Source organism: Pteropus medius, unplaced genomic scaffold (genome assembly GCF_902729225.1).
Source record: "Pteropus medius unplaced genomic scaffold, Ma_sr-lr_union100, whole genome shotgun sequence".
Lineage (NCBI taxonomy): Eukaryota > Metazoa > Chordata > Mammalia > Chiroptera > Pteropodidae > Pteropus > Pteropus medius.
In genome coordinates this window covers 10,346,958-10,364,575 of record NW_024344378.1, presented here as the reverse complement: position 1 = coordinate 10,364,575, position 17,618 = coordinate 10,346,958, and the positions used below count along the sequence as shown (strand labels likewise).

General features: G+C 39.9%; 1 protein-coding gene across 12 annotated transcripts in view; it reads right to left on the bottom strand.

The window, feature by feature from the left end:
- Nucleotides 1-17,618, bottom strand: part of ABLIM1 (actin binding LIM protein 1) — a 254,075-nt gene that overhangs the window by 14,132 nt on the left and 222,325 nt on the right. For 11 of the 12 annotated variants that reach the window (XM_039871135.1, XM_039871139.1, XM_039871132.1 and 8 more), the window contains 3 exons: nt 15,851-15,886; nt 13,320-13,449; nt 1,831-1,878 (listed from right to left, as the gene is read on the bottom strand). In XM_039871135.1, coding sequence (XP_039727069.1) covers nt 1,831-1,878; nt 13,320-13,449; nt 15,851-15,886 — 214 coding nt within the window. Of the gene's footprint in view, nt 1-1,830; nt 1,879-3,560; nt 3,666-13,319; nt 13,450-15,850; nt 15,887-17,618 lie in introns of all 12 variants that reach the window. The other variant, XM_039871143.1, reaches the window with a different exon arrangement.

The window sequence follows — 17,618 nt, the reverse complement described above, 5'->3', positions numbered from 1 at the left end:
TCCCCATTCTTACAGAAACCTTTTAGGTCTCGGTTTGCTTAAGCGACTTGATCAAGGTTGTCCTTTATAATAATAAGGAATAAAGTCTTGGCCAGGCATGAAGCGGTGTTTCTCTGACTTTCTTCTAACCTCATGGGAAAAAGTTCAGCTTAGAAACACTGCTACTAAATCCTCTTCTTAAAGGACAAAATGTGTTAGCATATTACAGACTGAGGTCTGCATTACTGCCCACCCCCCAAAAAAAGTGTGACTTTATTTAAATCTAGGATTTTTCAGATGCATCAGGGCACAGATACCAATTTTGGGTATACTATTTCTATCACTTGGAACTGCTGTTTTGCAGAATGCCCTTTGGGAGGTACTGCTTTGGCGGTGCTAATTTTAATTAATTACAGTAGTCTGAAAAAAAGTAAAGAGTAAAGCCAAAGTAAATTTCAAGAAGCCAATTCATCCCTTCCAAATAAATAATCTAACATTATACAATCATTAATCTTAATTATTTGACTATTTTTGTTTAGAGAGGTAGGGTCTAGAGAATTTAGAATTTAAAAAGGCCTCTAAATTGATAAACTCTGGGGATCCTGGTCTTAAGCTTAAAAAAAACATGACTTCAAACAGTACTTACGCATTAGAATTGGTGAAGTCAGTAAACATTCACATGTTAATGAGTGGGTGAGAAGACATTAAACCATAAAAAAACAAACAAAAACAATGTTAACAAACTTAAAAAGCAAGCACATGGTGTAAAATCTTAAAAAAACAAAAAAACAAAAAACAACCCAACAAACAGATGAGGAAAAAAGTCATAGTCCCAGAACGGTTACAACATATACATTCTCTCTTTTTCCCTAAAATGTTGGCCTAAAATATTTTCCTTCTGCATTTTCAACTTTATTTGCTTATCACGTATCCTAACCCTTAAGGGCTCATTAATGTCAACTGTATTCTAAAGGCAGCCTTCAAATTTCCAGCCACAGATTGTGTGTAATTTTCTGAAATCTGAAAGACCTGAAGACCAGTCTTGGCTTTCTATTCATTCACAAGATTTATGGCAGATAAATCTTGAGAGACCTAATACTGGTGGAGGAAAATGTGATTTACATACAGTAATGTGATTCCTTGGGTTTTAAAATTCCATATTCCCAGAAAAGGAAAATATCAGTGATTCTTAGTTTGCAGGAATTTCAGAGACAAACTAGCCTAACTCACTGGGTTTTAGAGATGAGAAAACTAAGGGACAGAGAAATCGTGTCCATGACATCCTAACTCACAGAGCTGTTTAAGTGAAGAGATGGGATGAGGGCTAGGACCTCTGTTTCAGCGTGTGTCACGTCCGCTCCACCATCAGGGCACAGATGTCTGCATGCCCCATAAGAAACCAGGGCACTGGACAGCCAAGCTGATGTAGGTTTAGTCAAATTAATTTTTCTAGGTCACTAGCTTTCACTAGTTTTAATTTAACAAATTGTAAGCTGGTCAAAATTATTATAGAGATTGGTTAAATCACTTAACGGCAAAGAAAACAAAAGTCTTGGTTGGGTGTTTGTGAATTACTGTGTGGCCGGCACTTCCCCTTCTCTGTGAATGAAATGGTACATGGTTTGATGGGGTCGGAAGTGAACTAGAAGCTTCGTGACCAAGCTCAGTGTTCTCCATGTAGGATAACCGATTTCACAGTATTTGCGTCTTAGGAGAACAGAAAGGCATAATACGCTGGGCACCCCGATTTGATTCTCAAAAGCAGCAGCAGATAAGCCTTTCAGAGGACAGCAAAGAGAAGTTCAGCTGAGGCTGCTACTTAAAAGCTACACGGAGGAAAGCGGGTTTTACCATGCTGTTTGTAGATGGGTGGTTTTCGGTAAATGTTGATCCCTTGATCTGTGGAAATGAAAAGCAAAGATGTGTGATTATGGGAACCGGTTCGGCGATGGGAAAAACAGATCAACTGAGAGGCAAACCAAACTGAAGACTCTTGAACAAAAACAACCCAGAAAGTTAACTTGTATTACAAAGATTGAGATTACTGGAAGAGGAAATTACAGGAATGAGAGAATTACTATAGACGAGTGATATGAAATCCTTTGTAATACATCTTTGGATATATAGAGATGTAACTAAGTCACGAGCCATTTATTTCAAATACATACTTCACTAAAAGTAGGATTAAAACAGGAAGAAATGCAAGCAGTGGAGGTACTCTAATGGTGAGGAAGACATAATCAGTTTGGGAAAAATCCCCAAATTGCTACTGTCTAGAAATTGAGCACCCAGTAGATCCCAGTGGCTCAATTTACTTTTCAACTAATGAGTGAAACGGTGGAAAGCGATATAGTAAGAGTTTTTTAAAATACATAAACACTTTTATGCATCAGGCTAGTCTGATATGCTACCAGGATGATCAACAAATTCCTAACTTTTATCAGCCGAATTTTATAAAAAGAAACAGAGATGCCAAATATTATTTATATATTTGTACAGGATCTCATTTGATTATGCTATCATTTCACTTTGAGTGCAAATACTCAGGAAATTTCAAAAGCTTTGTTTCTCCAGAATCTTGGGCATTATATCTTAGTGGGGCATTCTTCATGTGGAAAAAAAAAAAAAAAGAGTTCAAATGTGTAACATTGATTTTCAAGGTTTGATGCAACTTTTTTAAAAAAGCAGTCACATCTTAATGGTTTGAATCTCACTCAAGTTTCCTCTGGTTTATTAGGTAAGTTTGGAATGCAAAAGGGAAAGCTATTACAGATTCCAAATATGTACACTAACATCAACATAACGGGTAATTTATTAAACCACTTTCAGTAGCTACAGAAGCGAAACCATGTACTTCCGGTAGCAAAATAATACTGTGACTTCTGAGCCTATCTTGCCTTTACAAACTGAGCTGACCCTAAACATTAAGATATTAATGGGTTCTGGTTTTTACAGTGCCTGATGGCAAATTACTATTTGTACTGTGACAGCAAATGTACTGTGACAGATCAAAGCTGGCAGCACCAAGCCTAAATTGCAAGATATCTTTGTGGGCTTTGCAAGTGGTTAGTTAGTTATACACTGCAGAAGGAACACCAAATGGATCCCATTTTATTTCTCTCTGAAAAGAACATGGAAAGAATCTCTGCATTGGAGACAAACAGGAAAAAATAAAAGTACTGTCAAGTGACACTGTGGTTCAATCTTTAGAATGGAAAGGTAACTTGATTGCCATTGCAATAATTAATCAATGACACCAGACCACAGAGCGATATCTTAGAAGGCTCTAATATAAAAGGAAAATTAAAATTTTAGTTAAGAGAAAACAAAACAATTCAACTCTCATTCCTTCACTCTCTGCCTCCCACCCGGCTTCAAAAATTTTTGAGAAAATTTAAACTTGGCATTTCACACACACAAAAGTTTTGAAAGGCCCTCTAAGCCAGATCCTGCAATTTAGGGTTTGTTAACTGTGTGCATCCCGATTTAAAGAGCATGAGAAATGGAGACGAGACAGAGGTGACGAGGCTACATTCTACACTGTGACAGGACACCATGACATAGACCGTGTCAGCTCCTACCTGGAACATGGAAATGTTTAGGGGCCTGAGCGTAAGTTGGAGTTAGAGGGCGGCTGTCTGGCCGGTGGGGGAGAGGGGAGTTTCGGCCGCTGGACGGCTCATTGCCTCCAATGAGAAGAATGGAGAAAACAAAATGAGAGAAGGGAGAGCAGTAAAGGAAACAAAGCAAGCGTAATAAAGATCCAAAACAACAAACTGGAAGGAGTACATCAAAAAGGAGAAACAAAAGAAACAAACTCAATTTGTTAACTTGGCTTGCAAAAGTGATATAAGGTCAAGGTTTCCAAAAGAGAGATTTGAGTTCAAGTGGAACTCGGTTAAAGCAGCTAGCAGTAAGATGCATCATTCCAATGGCATGCAGTTGAAGGCTGTGAGCCAGCAGCACACTGATTAAATGGAAAGTTAATTAAGAGGAATGGAAAGTCACTTGCTAATGATTCAGGAATCAGTTGTCAGATGGTTAAAGCCTAAGCATCTAAAGGAGTGGGATACACGAACCCCAAAACAATCACCAACAGGCGTGACGGCAGAGGCTAGCAACTGGGATATCTTTCTCTGAACGGAAGGCTAAGTCTGGGAACCTGTGTGCTCACCCAGTCCTTCCCCTTAGCAACACGAAGTGCCTTCACTGCAACATATGCTTCTGTTTCCTCACTTTGAAATACACAAGACAGTCAGACCCCTTTCTTCCAGGTGCAGTAGGACCACTTATACCTGTCTCGATCTTTCTCTTCAAAGATGAGGCTCCACCCAGTCTAATGATTCCACCCGCGAAACATTTACTGAACACCTACCATGGCTGGGCACTGAGCTGTGGCCAAGGATAAGTAGATAAATGAGATTTACTCCTGCCTCAAGGGGCTCAGTATCTACCTAAGGAGACAGACTTAAGACATAAATATAATACCATGTAATTGCTTACTGAGAGGTATATGAAAAATTCGGACACTCACATGAAGGTGTGTGCCATCGATTCTTCAGGAAAGCTACAGAAAAAGTTAGAATTGAGCTGGGCATGGAAGAGTAAGCCCACCAGGTGAGTGGTGGACAGAAGGGTGGGGAGGCTCAGATTCCGAGGGCTGGAATATCATGAGGAAGGAGGTATGAAAGGGCCCTAGTGGGTGGGAACAACTGGACTGGCCACCTTGCCCGACAGCATGGTGCTCTTAGAGGAAAGAATGGGGAAGAGGCTGGAAAGGATCGCTGGGGCTTGGCTGCAAAAGCCTTGAGCGGCACCATAGCCACCATCACTCCCTCTGACCGGGAGGACTGCAGGGATAAAGTGAGACTTGTGCAAAACTGGAAAGAGATCAGTTATTGCCCCAAGTGGTCCTCCTTCCCCACATGTGAGCAAACATCTGTCCCAAGAATATACCAGAAGAGGCAGCACTACTAGTTATTGAATTAGTAATGCAATTACTTAAGATTGAGTTATAAGAGTTCTTTACGTAGTCTGGATACATGTCTCTTCTCGGATATTTGATTTGCAAATATTTTTGCTCATTCTGTGGGTGGTCTTTCACTTTCTTGACAGTGTCCTTTGAAGCACAAAAGTTTTAAATTTTGATAAAGTCCAATTTATCAATTAATGCTAACAACTTTAAATTAACCATAGGTCTTCAAAAAATAGAGAATGAACCAATTTATTTTCACTTTTTCTTTTTTCTTTTTGGAAAAATAAACTATAATTGACATATAACACTCTATTACTTTTAGGTGTACAAGAGTCAATTTCTTCAAGTAGGCACACTGTTCTAAATATAGCCAGCAAAGTATAAAAGATGTCAATTGCTGGAGTTTTAAAATAACATGTTTCGTAGAGTTTTAATTTCTCAATATGGGTATTTTTAGGTAACTAGTGCACAGATCTGTACCAAACGTGCAGTTAGATCATCCAGATATGAGATCTGAAATTGTTAACTGGCTCAAACTTATATTCTAGGTTTTTGGTTATCATATTCTGAAACTTTTGTGTTCAACTCAAGTCATTTTAGCATCTAGATCCCAATATATATAGACTTTACTACTTAACTGAGGTATTAGCTTCTAAAAATTATGAAGCTTCACTCTAAACTGCTGATCTATTAAAAAGTTCATTTCAAAAAATATTATGTCATTTACTACCAGTTTCCTAAAGAGAAGTAACCAATTCATGTCTAAAAAAAAATAAACACAGGTAGAAACAAGCAGGGGAAGGAAGAATATGATTTATGTTTAGAAGAAAATCTTGTTTTAAATTGAAGGCTGAATTAGTAGTAAGTCTCATTTATCTCTATGTGCCTAGCACAGTGCCTGGCCAATAGTAAGTGCCTAGTAAATGTCTGTGAATGAATGATTGAAGGAGGCCAAATAATTAATCCTACAGCTATTAATGGCCTAACTGAGGAAGCACCCCTGCAGGAAGGACCATCATCTTTCTCTTAATTAAAGGCAGCCAGAAGCTAGTATACAATAGCACCCCCTTTTTAATGACTTTCCCATTAGAGTTGGTCCTCAATAACCCCAATTTAATTGTTTCGCTTCAGAAGTATTCTTTACTCCTATAAACATTAGAAATTATTTAAAAGAGTAATCTATAATTGAAAAACAGACTAATTCTTATGGGCTATGCTCGGAAGACGTTCTAGAGAAACATGACTTTCTTGCTGGATTTGTGGATGATCCTGAAGACTTTCTGTGCAGATCCTGAGCACTGGCTGCTTCTGCTTCTGAATCACTCTCTTCATCCTTTACCTCTAACTTGTAGAACATCAGATGTTTCAGAGAAATATCTCACAGGTTTTGGTTATCATACCCAATAAGATGAAATGCCATTGAATTTGTTTTGATAATTATGAGCTAGTGTCATGCACGCACACAAATATCTGCATATACGGGACACAAAGGTCTAAGGTTATTAAAACAGGCATTTGCCCGAGTATTAAAAATCTTTCTATCATTAAGATGCTCTGCTGGCAAGTGGCAGTAGAAGCCCACCACTTCTCCGATATGGCTGATGACTCTCAAAGGCTACGGAGTGGCTGTCTGAATTCCCAGTGGGTGCATTCTGGATGAATGCTGGCTCCAGTTGGGCACGGTTCTTCATTTGGCTGCATATCTTTCGCAACCATTGACCTTTCTAGTTGCTAGAAAAAAACACTGGAGTGTTCATGTCCTTGTAAGTAAATTTAACTCTATTGTCATTTAAAACTTCCCAGTAAACATTTTAAAACACTAGGTAAAGAGAGACTCAGCAACACATTCATCTAAGTGATTCTGTACAACATGACTTCCGCACGTCACAAGGGCTCATTGGGAATAAGGTCTCGGAAGATGTGATGTTAGGTACCAGATTCTTAGCCCTTGAAATACCAAAGTCATTGCAAAATTTTGGCATTTTTCCAAGAAAAATTCTCAAGGTGAGGCCTCTTTCCCAATTCTATCTTAAAACCCCTATCTTTAAGTGATAAAGCTTTTAACCCCACCCTGGAAGGAAATAACTGATGAGAGCCCTAAAAATATTATTTTTGTGCTTACTTAATTACTTAGGCATAGTGATGTATGAGGCATCAGATGAAACAGCCTATATGGAAAGTATTGTTATTAACATCGTCATCATCATCGGCTATCAGCCCAGAGTTAAGACATTGTTGAAAAATTATAGTGTATGTATCATATAATATTGTATATATCACACTCAGAGCCACTTTGCCCTGTATTGGTTCACTCTAAGTTGTTAGTGATCTTAGCTATTGTGATGAGAAGTTATTATACACACACACACACACACACACACACACACACACACATACACACACATATACATATATATTTCTTAACCTTTAGTTTTAGCTCCTTCCATGTCAACCTAAGAAGCCAATTCTTCAGTCTTTGGGAGATCATTCCTTGCAGGATTCTCACTGTACTTAACAAACTCAAATGCTCTGTCCTCACTTTCATTCTTTTTTTGAGGCATGCTGACAGCCTAAGTGACTATTCTAAGATCCTTAGACAAGCAGACTGAGATGGCTGTGCTTGCGTCTGCTGTGGGAACCTGCTTAGCTTTCTGGACGCTAAGTGCTCATGCCCCAGAATATAAATGAATATTTTGAGGGGAGCTTAAAATCGGCAGCATCTAGAATTTCACGAGTTTCAAGATTGCTGGTTCTTGTCTAAAGCTTTAATAAGTGTTATTATGGTTTCCTTCAGCCAGTGTCAAATACATATTTGCATCATAGGAACTCATATCTATAGCAAAACAGGGAAGATTTCTTTCAAAGAGACTTCATATATGTAGCCCTCCTGTTCCCAAATCTGATTCGTATTTCATGGACACAGAACGTAATGACTAACAGTATTTCAAAAGGGAGGGAAGAGAAACTCAGAAAGCAAGGCACAAACAGAGCCCAAAACAAAGCAAAAATAGTTCTTCCAAATCTCTAGGCACACACTTGTCAAAACGGTCCAACAATGACATACTGGTGTAGAATGAGGCTACAAACAAGGTCAGAAACAGAAATAAAAACACACCCGAAAACGAGACGGACATTACAGAGAACAGATGGGGAAGCCAATGAAATAGAGCCAGTCTGTGATGTGCATCTCAGCGTTCACAGCCATGCAGCATCCTCAGCTCAATGGACTCTGGGGACCTGGGTCACATGCATGACAAATAAGGACCAGGAAGTGGACTTGTGCAATGAGAGGCTGGGCTTCTGGCTGCAAGAGCAGCAAGGGCCCCCTGCCTTTAACCACGCGTTCCTGAGGCAGTCATCCTACCTGGGGTCCTCAAGCCCCCCAGCTTACATTTGGTGTAACTCCTTTGAGACCACTAGACAAGCTCCAAGATAAAAAGTAGATGTTCAAATGAAGGGCTATGGAAAATCCCAGGGGACTTTGCCCCATTTTAAAAATACCTCAGATGTGTTTCTCAAGTGGCTATAAGTTCCTTCTGTGCTAAAATTTCCGAGTGCTGGAGAAGCCTTCCATGTATGTGGATATGTGTTTTTTTAAAATGACCAAGAAGTAATTCCACGGAGAATCAGCATTTAGCCATTTAACTATATTAGGCTTTTACAGCCACACCTTTAATACACAAATTCTCCGTGATTTATTTTGTAGTTTAGCAAAAGGTTCATCTGATTTTAAAACTAAGTATATACTATTAGGTACGTTATATTTTGTATCTGAAGTATATAAACTATTTCACATGAATAAATAATAGGCATATGTCCAGTAAAAAGAATGGGAGAGAGACTATTAGACATTTTTATATATAAACTCAGGGCCATGATAATCCCTCTGGGCCTAATGCTTTTTATAATTTAAATACATAATATTAGACTGTGTCAAAAACTTTGAATTTAGGCTGGACACAGAGAAGAATCTATATCTACCTTTTTAGTAAAGCACCATTTAGGCACACAGAGGTACTATAATTTCCATACTTATATTGAAAAGTAAAAATTTATTAATTTTGTAATTTAAATGACTGAAGTAGCTGTTTGTTCTTATCCTCAATAAGAATGCAATTTTCTAGTTAAAAAGAGATGGAAAATAAAAGTTTGCTTTACAGATTATGCCTCATGTACATTTATACTGAAATGCGCACCCTTAATTTGAATGAGGGGCAAGAAGGCCCAGGGTCTGGTTCAGGTGCTGCCACTTCTTGGTCGTGAGCTCTTGGCCGGGTCGCTGAACTGGGCCCCAGCTCCCTCATTTCTGCCCTGGGCCTGTGTCACAAGGACGCCATGAAGAGCAAATGGAAGGATGCAGGGGACGTGCTTTAAGAGCACCGTGCCGGGGGGACCGCAGGTGGACGTGAGCTCAGAGCTCACTACACATCAGCGCACTGTACCATCCACGCCCTAATGACCTACAAGAGGTTTTACAGATGAGGTAAGTGGCACTCAAAAAGTTGTCAACAATCCAAGGTCCCAAGGCTAGCCAATGACAGAGATAACACTCAAACCCAGGACTCAGTGTCCATACGGGTGTCCCATCTCCTCATAAGACTGCTTGCTCTTAGACATAAGGTAAGTCTTATTATTTCGTGATATGTTACTTATACAAACTGCATGACTTCACAGCACATGACATTTTTCTTTCTACAAAAAATATCTCTTCCGAAAGATGAAACATATAATAACCAAACAAGGCAGTTTACATTTTAATGAATTAAAAATATATCTTCTCTTGCATATTAGAAACAAACGAACAACAAAAAACATCTTAATTTGGTCAAGGGCTTCTATATTAAAGTCTCTTTAAGATACATCTGAAGTTGTTTTCAACAATTCCTTATGGTTTTATAGACACTCTCTAAAGTATGATCTTCACATCTAGATAAAGAAGTTTTTCCTCCAAAATACTAATTAGCAATAATCATTTAAAATAATCTGTCAAGAGTTTTAGAAAGTATTGCAACTACCAGAAAAAGACTGATCCTTTTGCTAATGGCAAATGATTATGTGTCTTCAATAAGCGCATCAGCAGTATTATTTCCACAGCACAGAAAATGCCAAAATAGCACATCTAAAATTGCTACATGCTGATAAGTATGGTGCCTCTATATTTTAGGACTCAGTTGCCTCAAAAATCCAAGTGAGCACAAAGAAAACAGCTCGAGTGGACTGCAAGTGCGAGCGCACTACAACAGCGTTTAAACTACGAGATAAACGTTAGTGGCATGAGCACCTGGAATGCAGGGTTAGCGCGACCCTTTAGGGCTGTTAGAGGACGCAGGATGACATCTGGGCTTGCCTGCTCCTCCCTCCTTCAGCTACTTCCATTGATTAATTTGGTAAAAGTTAGCATCTTTCGGGGAGCTCACGCTTACTTTAAATTATGGCCCCTTCCTAACAACCCCTTTGGGGCTCTTGGGTCCCCCAACGCATGGAGGAGAACAGGAGCCCCGACTGAGGACGGCTGCAGAAGCATAATGGACGATGAAGAAAACAATGGAAATGCCATCGAGGATGGCCAGCAATGTGGGGCAGGGACAGAAAACAGATGGCAAAGCCTCTCTTCTCCATCATGTAGAAATGAGGACAAGTCAAAAGATTGTTCTCAGTTGGCTCAAATAGAAATTTAAGTTCCATTGCCATAGATCTTTTTATACTGTCCAAACATCTTAATATCGTTAAGTGGTTAAGTTAGCTTTGGGATATCTGTTGCTAAATACTGTTGGGTTTTGCTGAGCCATGCTGCATATTAAAACCAGGCAAATGCTCCAACTATATATTATATTTTGCTTTTGACACGTAGAAAAACAAAATAATAATATATGGCTTTTTTCCCTAAGGAGTAGATAATAAATCTTATGGTCTTAAACATACTTCCTGTTTCTTCATCTAGAGCCCTTAGAAATGACATATTTCCCCTAAGGAGAGATGCTATGCCAGTTCTAAGACACTGTTGGGTGTAGTCATGACACACGCAGGCATGCTGAGAGGTCGAAAGCTCGGAGCTGACTCTTGGAGATACACCTTATTAGCCTTCCCAGGGTGCTAATAAATCTCCGCTATGCAGGGTGCTGCCTGAAGAAGCCTGCCTCCTTACCTTTGATATGGGGAATGAAGTGGTGTCGGAAGGGGGAGTTGGGGCGGGAGTCGCTGTGGGTGGAGCTGAGGCTGCTGGTGCGCAGGTAGGACAACCTCTGCACACCAGGAGACAGCAGCTCTGTGCAGCAAGGAGTCAGGGGCAGGACAAGATGGAAACAGAAGAGAAGAACAGAAATTAACACAGGAGCAGGGACCACGTCATTGTTCCGAGGGGGAAAATAAAGGTTGTTAATCAGGAGTCTGAAAAAGGAGGAAGGAAAAAGGGTTAAGAATGCACCTGCTAAGGGTGAGGCAAAGTGGGGAGAATTTGCAAATAAATAGGTTTAGGTCAGTGCAGAGTCCCTCTCTGAGAAAAAAAATGGCTTTGGTGAAGACGATGGCCACCAGGACACTCTCTGTTAGGGTGACACCGGCTACCGTTGAGCCTGTACCAGGCACATCATTTAGACTCAAAAATGGCTGTTTTAAAAAGCACCTGACAAAACAGAACCCTCTGAAGAGCATATGAAAAAAAATGACAATAATTTCAAGAACCTTCAAAAGGAGTATTTATATGTAAGGGTCAGATTCTTTTTTTTAAGCTGCAAACTTCTCCACTGGAAGTTTAATTTTATTTTGCCTGTGGAGAAAGAACAAACAAACAATCTATTTGTGTTCCCTGGATGTCAAAGAGCTACTTTGATCCTGAGAATTGTATAGTGGCCACACTGGTGACCTAGGAACTTAGTTACCTCAAAAGAAGAACGGACCATTCAAACTGATCCCAGACCTCGGGGCCTTGTAGCATCATGTCTGGAGTGGACAACTTATGAACCTTAATAATTGACATCATGCATATCTGTAATATATTGTGAAGGGACAGCGGAAGGAATGCTTAGAATGGGGAATGTTCTAAAGGCTACTGACATCAGAACTGTGGATGGGATAGACGAGAACTTCCCAGTGCTCAATAAGGACGTGACCTTTCAGGAAAACGATGTCGCTGGACCGACCGCTCTCTCACTATTCAGAAGTCTCTGGAATATTTTCCCCTGCAACCTCCCATGTCATTCTGACGGGTCACGGTTGGGGTCTCAGTGACCTCAGCATATGCCCGTACACAGTGGTCGTAGCATAAAGGGTTTCTTGTCACCCAGATAGACAAGGGCTTAAATACAGACCCAGGCCCAGGGCATGCATGAAAAATGAATACATGTTGTACAGGAAAAAAGAAAGGATTTCATTTCTTTAAAATTCTAACTTTAAAATTAAAATTAATGTAACAACAAATATTGAGTAAATATTTATAAACCTAGAGAAAACTATACATTATTGAAGGATTAAATAATAAAAATTCAATCCTCTATAAACATGAAATCTATGGCTTTAAAGGGAAGATTGCAGCCTTTTTACATTCTGTTCATTTCCTTTGGTTTTGTTTTATGAGATAAGTTAGCATATGAGTGGAATTGTTACATCAGCCTCAGCGGAAGCAAGAAGCTTAAAATGAAGTTTGCACAGATGTACGTCGTCACCACTGAGTTTGTTTAAAAGGCCCAAATCTTCCTTTGTGAATCCATTTCTCAGGGAATTTTGGGTCTGTGCTGGGGATATAGGGATAGGGACTAAATTCTGCACAGGTAAAAGGCAACTGAGACCCACTGCTATTTCATATTCTCTTATCATAATACATCTCAAATGTTTTTATGTTTTCCATGTCTGATTCAGAATTTTAAGGTTGGAATAGATCTTAAAAGATATCTACAACCCTGGGCTTGTATACAATACTTTCTTCTAAGAAGGTGCTTAACCCAGCATGCTTGGTAATACCATGTGCCTGGATAAGGGAAACAAAATAAACCCATCGATAAATGGCTAATACTAGATTTTAGATGAGGCTGATATGCCTAAAAGGCACAACAAAACACTTTCTTTTAGAGATCTTCATTTTAATTCTAAAAGAAATGAGGTTTTCTTCAAGTTTAAAAAAAAAAAAACTCTCTTGCTTCCAGTCATTTACTGTAAAAATGTAATTATTTCATAAATCATAATGAATATAACCATAACATGACTCATTTCAAGAAAAGATATAATACAAACGATAGTTGGATATGAGTTTTCTTTTTCTTTTTTTTCTGGGAGAGGAGTGTGTATGTATCTGACAGCCAGCTATCAGTGATGGGGAAATAATCACACCGAAACACAGATTGTCAGTGAATCCCGGGACAGCTGCCCTTACCAGGTCTGTGAAAATGCTGGGGAGAACGAGATGTGGTCGGGGTGTAGCTGTGGCGGCTGTACACGGGGGAGTTGATGGAGCCCTGGCTAGTGGACCGGTGGATCATCCGGTCCCGAACATCCTGGTACCCCTGGAAACACAGTGCGAGAAAAACGTGAGCACAAAACACGCATTCAGGCTATCATCGCGTTCAGGTAACATCAAGCTCCACGAAAGGTCCCCAGGAACCCTCATGTCCACCTGATCATATATGCACTGAGGGCCACATTCCTCCAATATTATGCAAACAAACATTCTACGGTTAATGCATTTTGTTCAAGACCCACAGTACTTGCGTTTACCAAAATTTTAACATGTAAAAATGATAAAAGCCAATGTTGATAGAGCTTTGGGATAAAGGGAATAATTCCAATGACCATATTTATATTGGGCTTTTTAGTTTTATAAAGTGTGTTCACAGACATCGGTTCATCAGATCTGCATAATAAGGAAGGTAGGACACGTGCTACCACTTCCTTTTCTCACGGGACGCGAGTTTCAGAAGGTCGCTCACCGAAGGGACCTGTGTGCAAGTGTGTAGCTCGGACAGGCATAGCCTGCTTCAGAGCCAGCCTCCTGACCCTGATCTCACTCACTGCTCCGACCGTCCGCCCACACTGCCCATAACATTGATGTGGTGACATTTTAAGTTGATTTCTCTGGAAAACAAGCTGGTGGTGGCCTCAAACCCAGTATTCTACTTCTCATTTGGGGGGTCATATTTCAAGGAAATAATACAAAATGATGTTTAAAAGGAAAAATGTACTCAGATATTTATAATATCATCATTTATAAAGATAAAAATTTATGTTACATGCTCCATAAATTGGGGACTAATTTAAGTAAATATGGCATATCGATTCAATGGAATACAATAGTACTACTAGTATGTCTCTTATGTCCATATCTAGAAAATTATGTTAGGTATTAAATACAGAAAAATCATACACAAACATAAAAATGTCAAAGAATTAGAAGGGTACAAGAATGTTTTACATTTTAGGAATTTGTTGACCTATGAAGTTTCTACTAGTGCAATAAAAGTTTGAAAGTGTGTGTGAAAAATGACTAAATTAAAGCCTCAGTCACTATGGCTGTGTGACACTTGAGAGCAAATAGCAAAGAAACTTTGGTTTGATCCTAGCTGGCTATAACAAAATTAAATAAAAACAACAAGAATACAAAAAGTCCCCAAATAATGTGCCTGAGTTTCATAACTGGTCAGCAATGGAAGTTAATTCTTTTTAACTTAAATTGCAATGATCAGAATACTAATGGAATTAATTATTCATAGGACTCAATCATAAACCATCAGAATACTACAGAGTTTATACCATCTCAAATTATAATGATTGCCTAAGATCAGTTTTATGTAGAACATCCAAAGAGTTGTTTGATTTTAAGACAAGACTGCTGATTTTTTGTTATTACTTTTTAGATGGAGGTAGACCTGACTCTTGAGAAGGTTAGTTATTGGATACACAAGGAAATGCAAAATAACAAGAAACATACTAAATATACAATCCTTTGGTTGTTATCCGTAATAGCCAAAATGAAAGGAAGTGCAGGGGCAGCCCTTGGTGCTGGGCCTCGCTCTGATGTGGGTCAGTATGACCTTAGGCCACCGGCCTCAAAGCCACCTCCCTAAGGGAAAAATTATGCAGGGACAACAGAAAGTACTTTGAAGGTCTCTGGTCACCAAGTAGGCAGTCGACATGGGGGGAGGGAAAATCAAGAAATTACTGAAACTGGGTGGGCAGGGGGTTGGGGTAGGCAGTGTGAAGTTGTCCTCCATTTAGTAGATGGGTGTGATCAGCTTCCTGAAGAACCTTTATTAAAATGGGCTGTGAGGGTAACTAATTTGGGGGCTGTGTCTTTGGTTTTGAATGCTGCAGAGTGGAAGAGCGTTTTGGGGTTGATATGGGACCCAGTGCTCACTATGGGATAATCACCGATGGCTCTTTGTGATCCAGACACACAGGAATAGCCAGCCTGGTGGGCTGGATAAAAGCCACTGCAAAGTCTGTTTACTCTGAGGAGGGTACGAGACTATTGATTTTAGATTAAAAGGAGTGGCCTCCCGTGAAGATGACTCTGTTTATAGAATACACTATGGCTGCTGTTGGCTATTTCAGATAATTCAGTATGTTAGGATTCAGATTAATGGATTATGGATGAAGGGAGAGAGCCCCATGTTGGGCCAAATGGCTTAACTCTCTGCAAACCCTTTCCTACCATTTAGAGGCACGGGCTCAGATCAGTATAAGGTTGTTTTTACCCCTTAGTCTCCGTTTAACAAGAAATTTACTGCTCTGTCTTATAGTCGTATCTTACATGTAATGAATGCTACATTCATCATAATCTTCCACAGTTTTTCCTATTTCTTCTGTGTTTATTTATTTTTTAATGTCCTCTTCCTCAAATTCCAGTCTAGGAAAGGTCCCAGTAACTCCCCAATTCCACCCATGATAACTTGGAAAAATGGCACTTACTTCTGCTGATGGGGTAGGAGACAAAGTCCTTGGAGACTGGAAGAATAAAAGAGAATTTAAAGTCACAATGTTTATTAACTTATCATTCGCTTATCAGCATCACTTGGAAACATTATTCGCACTACACATGCCATCACCCCTTGCCCACCCTGTCTTTTAATTTAGTACTTTGAGAGTGGGGCTTGGACAGGTATCAATGATGAAGTTCCTGGGGGGACTATGGTGCCCATCTTTGCCTAAGAACCATGGGTTTTGCTAAATACTTTGTGATGCTTTAAGTAATTAAGCTAGACGAATTGGAACTATTTCCCCTATAGGCTCAAACGATGCTCGGTTTACTACTATGAATTACGTACAATATCTACTGAAAGATAGAATTTTATACACATGGTTATTGACTAAATTATAACCACAACAATGACATAAAACAGTTGGATGACTTTAATGACTACATAGGCCTGTGATGACCAGGTCTGTGGCAACCCACCTTGGTGGCCTTACCAACCTCACCACCATATACCTTCAGGCTTCATCCTTTCATGCACACAGGCTTCCATGGGGCCATCAACAGGCCACGCCCTCTCACCTCAGGGCCTTTGTCTCCTCTGCCAACAGGGCTTTTCACTCAGGCACCTGCAGGGCTCACACCCGTCTTCCGTGAGGTCTCTACTCAAAGGCACTACCACACTGAGCCCTCTGTGACCCTCCTACTTAAAGCAGCAGCACTCCAGCCCAGGCACACTTTCTCCTTACTCTGCGTCATTTTTCCTCGTAGCACTATCACCCTATAAAATTATATATGTTTGTTTGCTTCCTGTCTGTCTCTCATTTTACACTGCAAGCTCCATGAGTGCAAGGACTCCGTTCATTTACAACTAAGTATTCCCAGTGACTAGAACAGGTTCCGGCACACATTAGGTGCCCGATACCTTTTTCCTAAATAAGGAATGAAATGTGCACAATTAAAATGCAAACAGCTTTCAAACAGAAAAGAAATGCAAACGGAGCATCCTAAAGAGCATGGTCAGGGGTGGATTTCTCAGTTTCAGGATCTGCCCATTTCAAATGTACAAGATGCTGCCGGGCTCGCTTGCACTCCGGACTTCTTGGTCTGGTCTGCGGCTTCAGCCTGTCTCTGGGGTCCCTTGAAGGCAGGGGCCAGGGCTGCCCCTGTGACAGCAGGCTTCTGGATCCACCTATCTACGCTTTCTGAAGGCACGGATGGCTACACAGAACTTCAAGTCTACTCCTCTGGTATTTCTAAAAAGGCAATATGTAGATTCTATGAAAGAAGTGTTAATAACTAAAGGAATTAATAATCACATAGCTTGTAAAGTTAGCTGCAAGATCCAAGTACTGGGAAGGGTTTGCTAACATGTCCGATTTCTGATCCTGGAGCATCCGCCCATGGAGAGTCTGCTCGGAGCAACCCACAGGTCATCATTCCAGGTTGTGAGTAAGGATGCTAATTATGAAAGCAGTCAGCATTTTTTTTGACTACTTATTATGTGCCAGGAACTGTTCTAATCTAAATATTTCACTTAATCCTTACAGAAAATCTCTAAAGTATTATTATTATCTTGAGTTTATCCATAAGGAGACTGGAATTTGTAATTTTCCCAAAGTCATATGTGAGTAAATATCGGAACCTGGTTCCAAATCCAGAAATGTTCACTTCAAAGCCTGAATTCTTATGTTTTTAGCCTGAGTGCTTATGTTTTACTGCCCAAAATGGAAGTACTGGGAAACACGCAGCAACATACACATA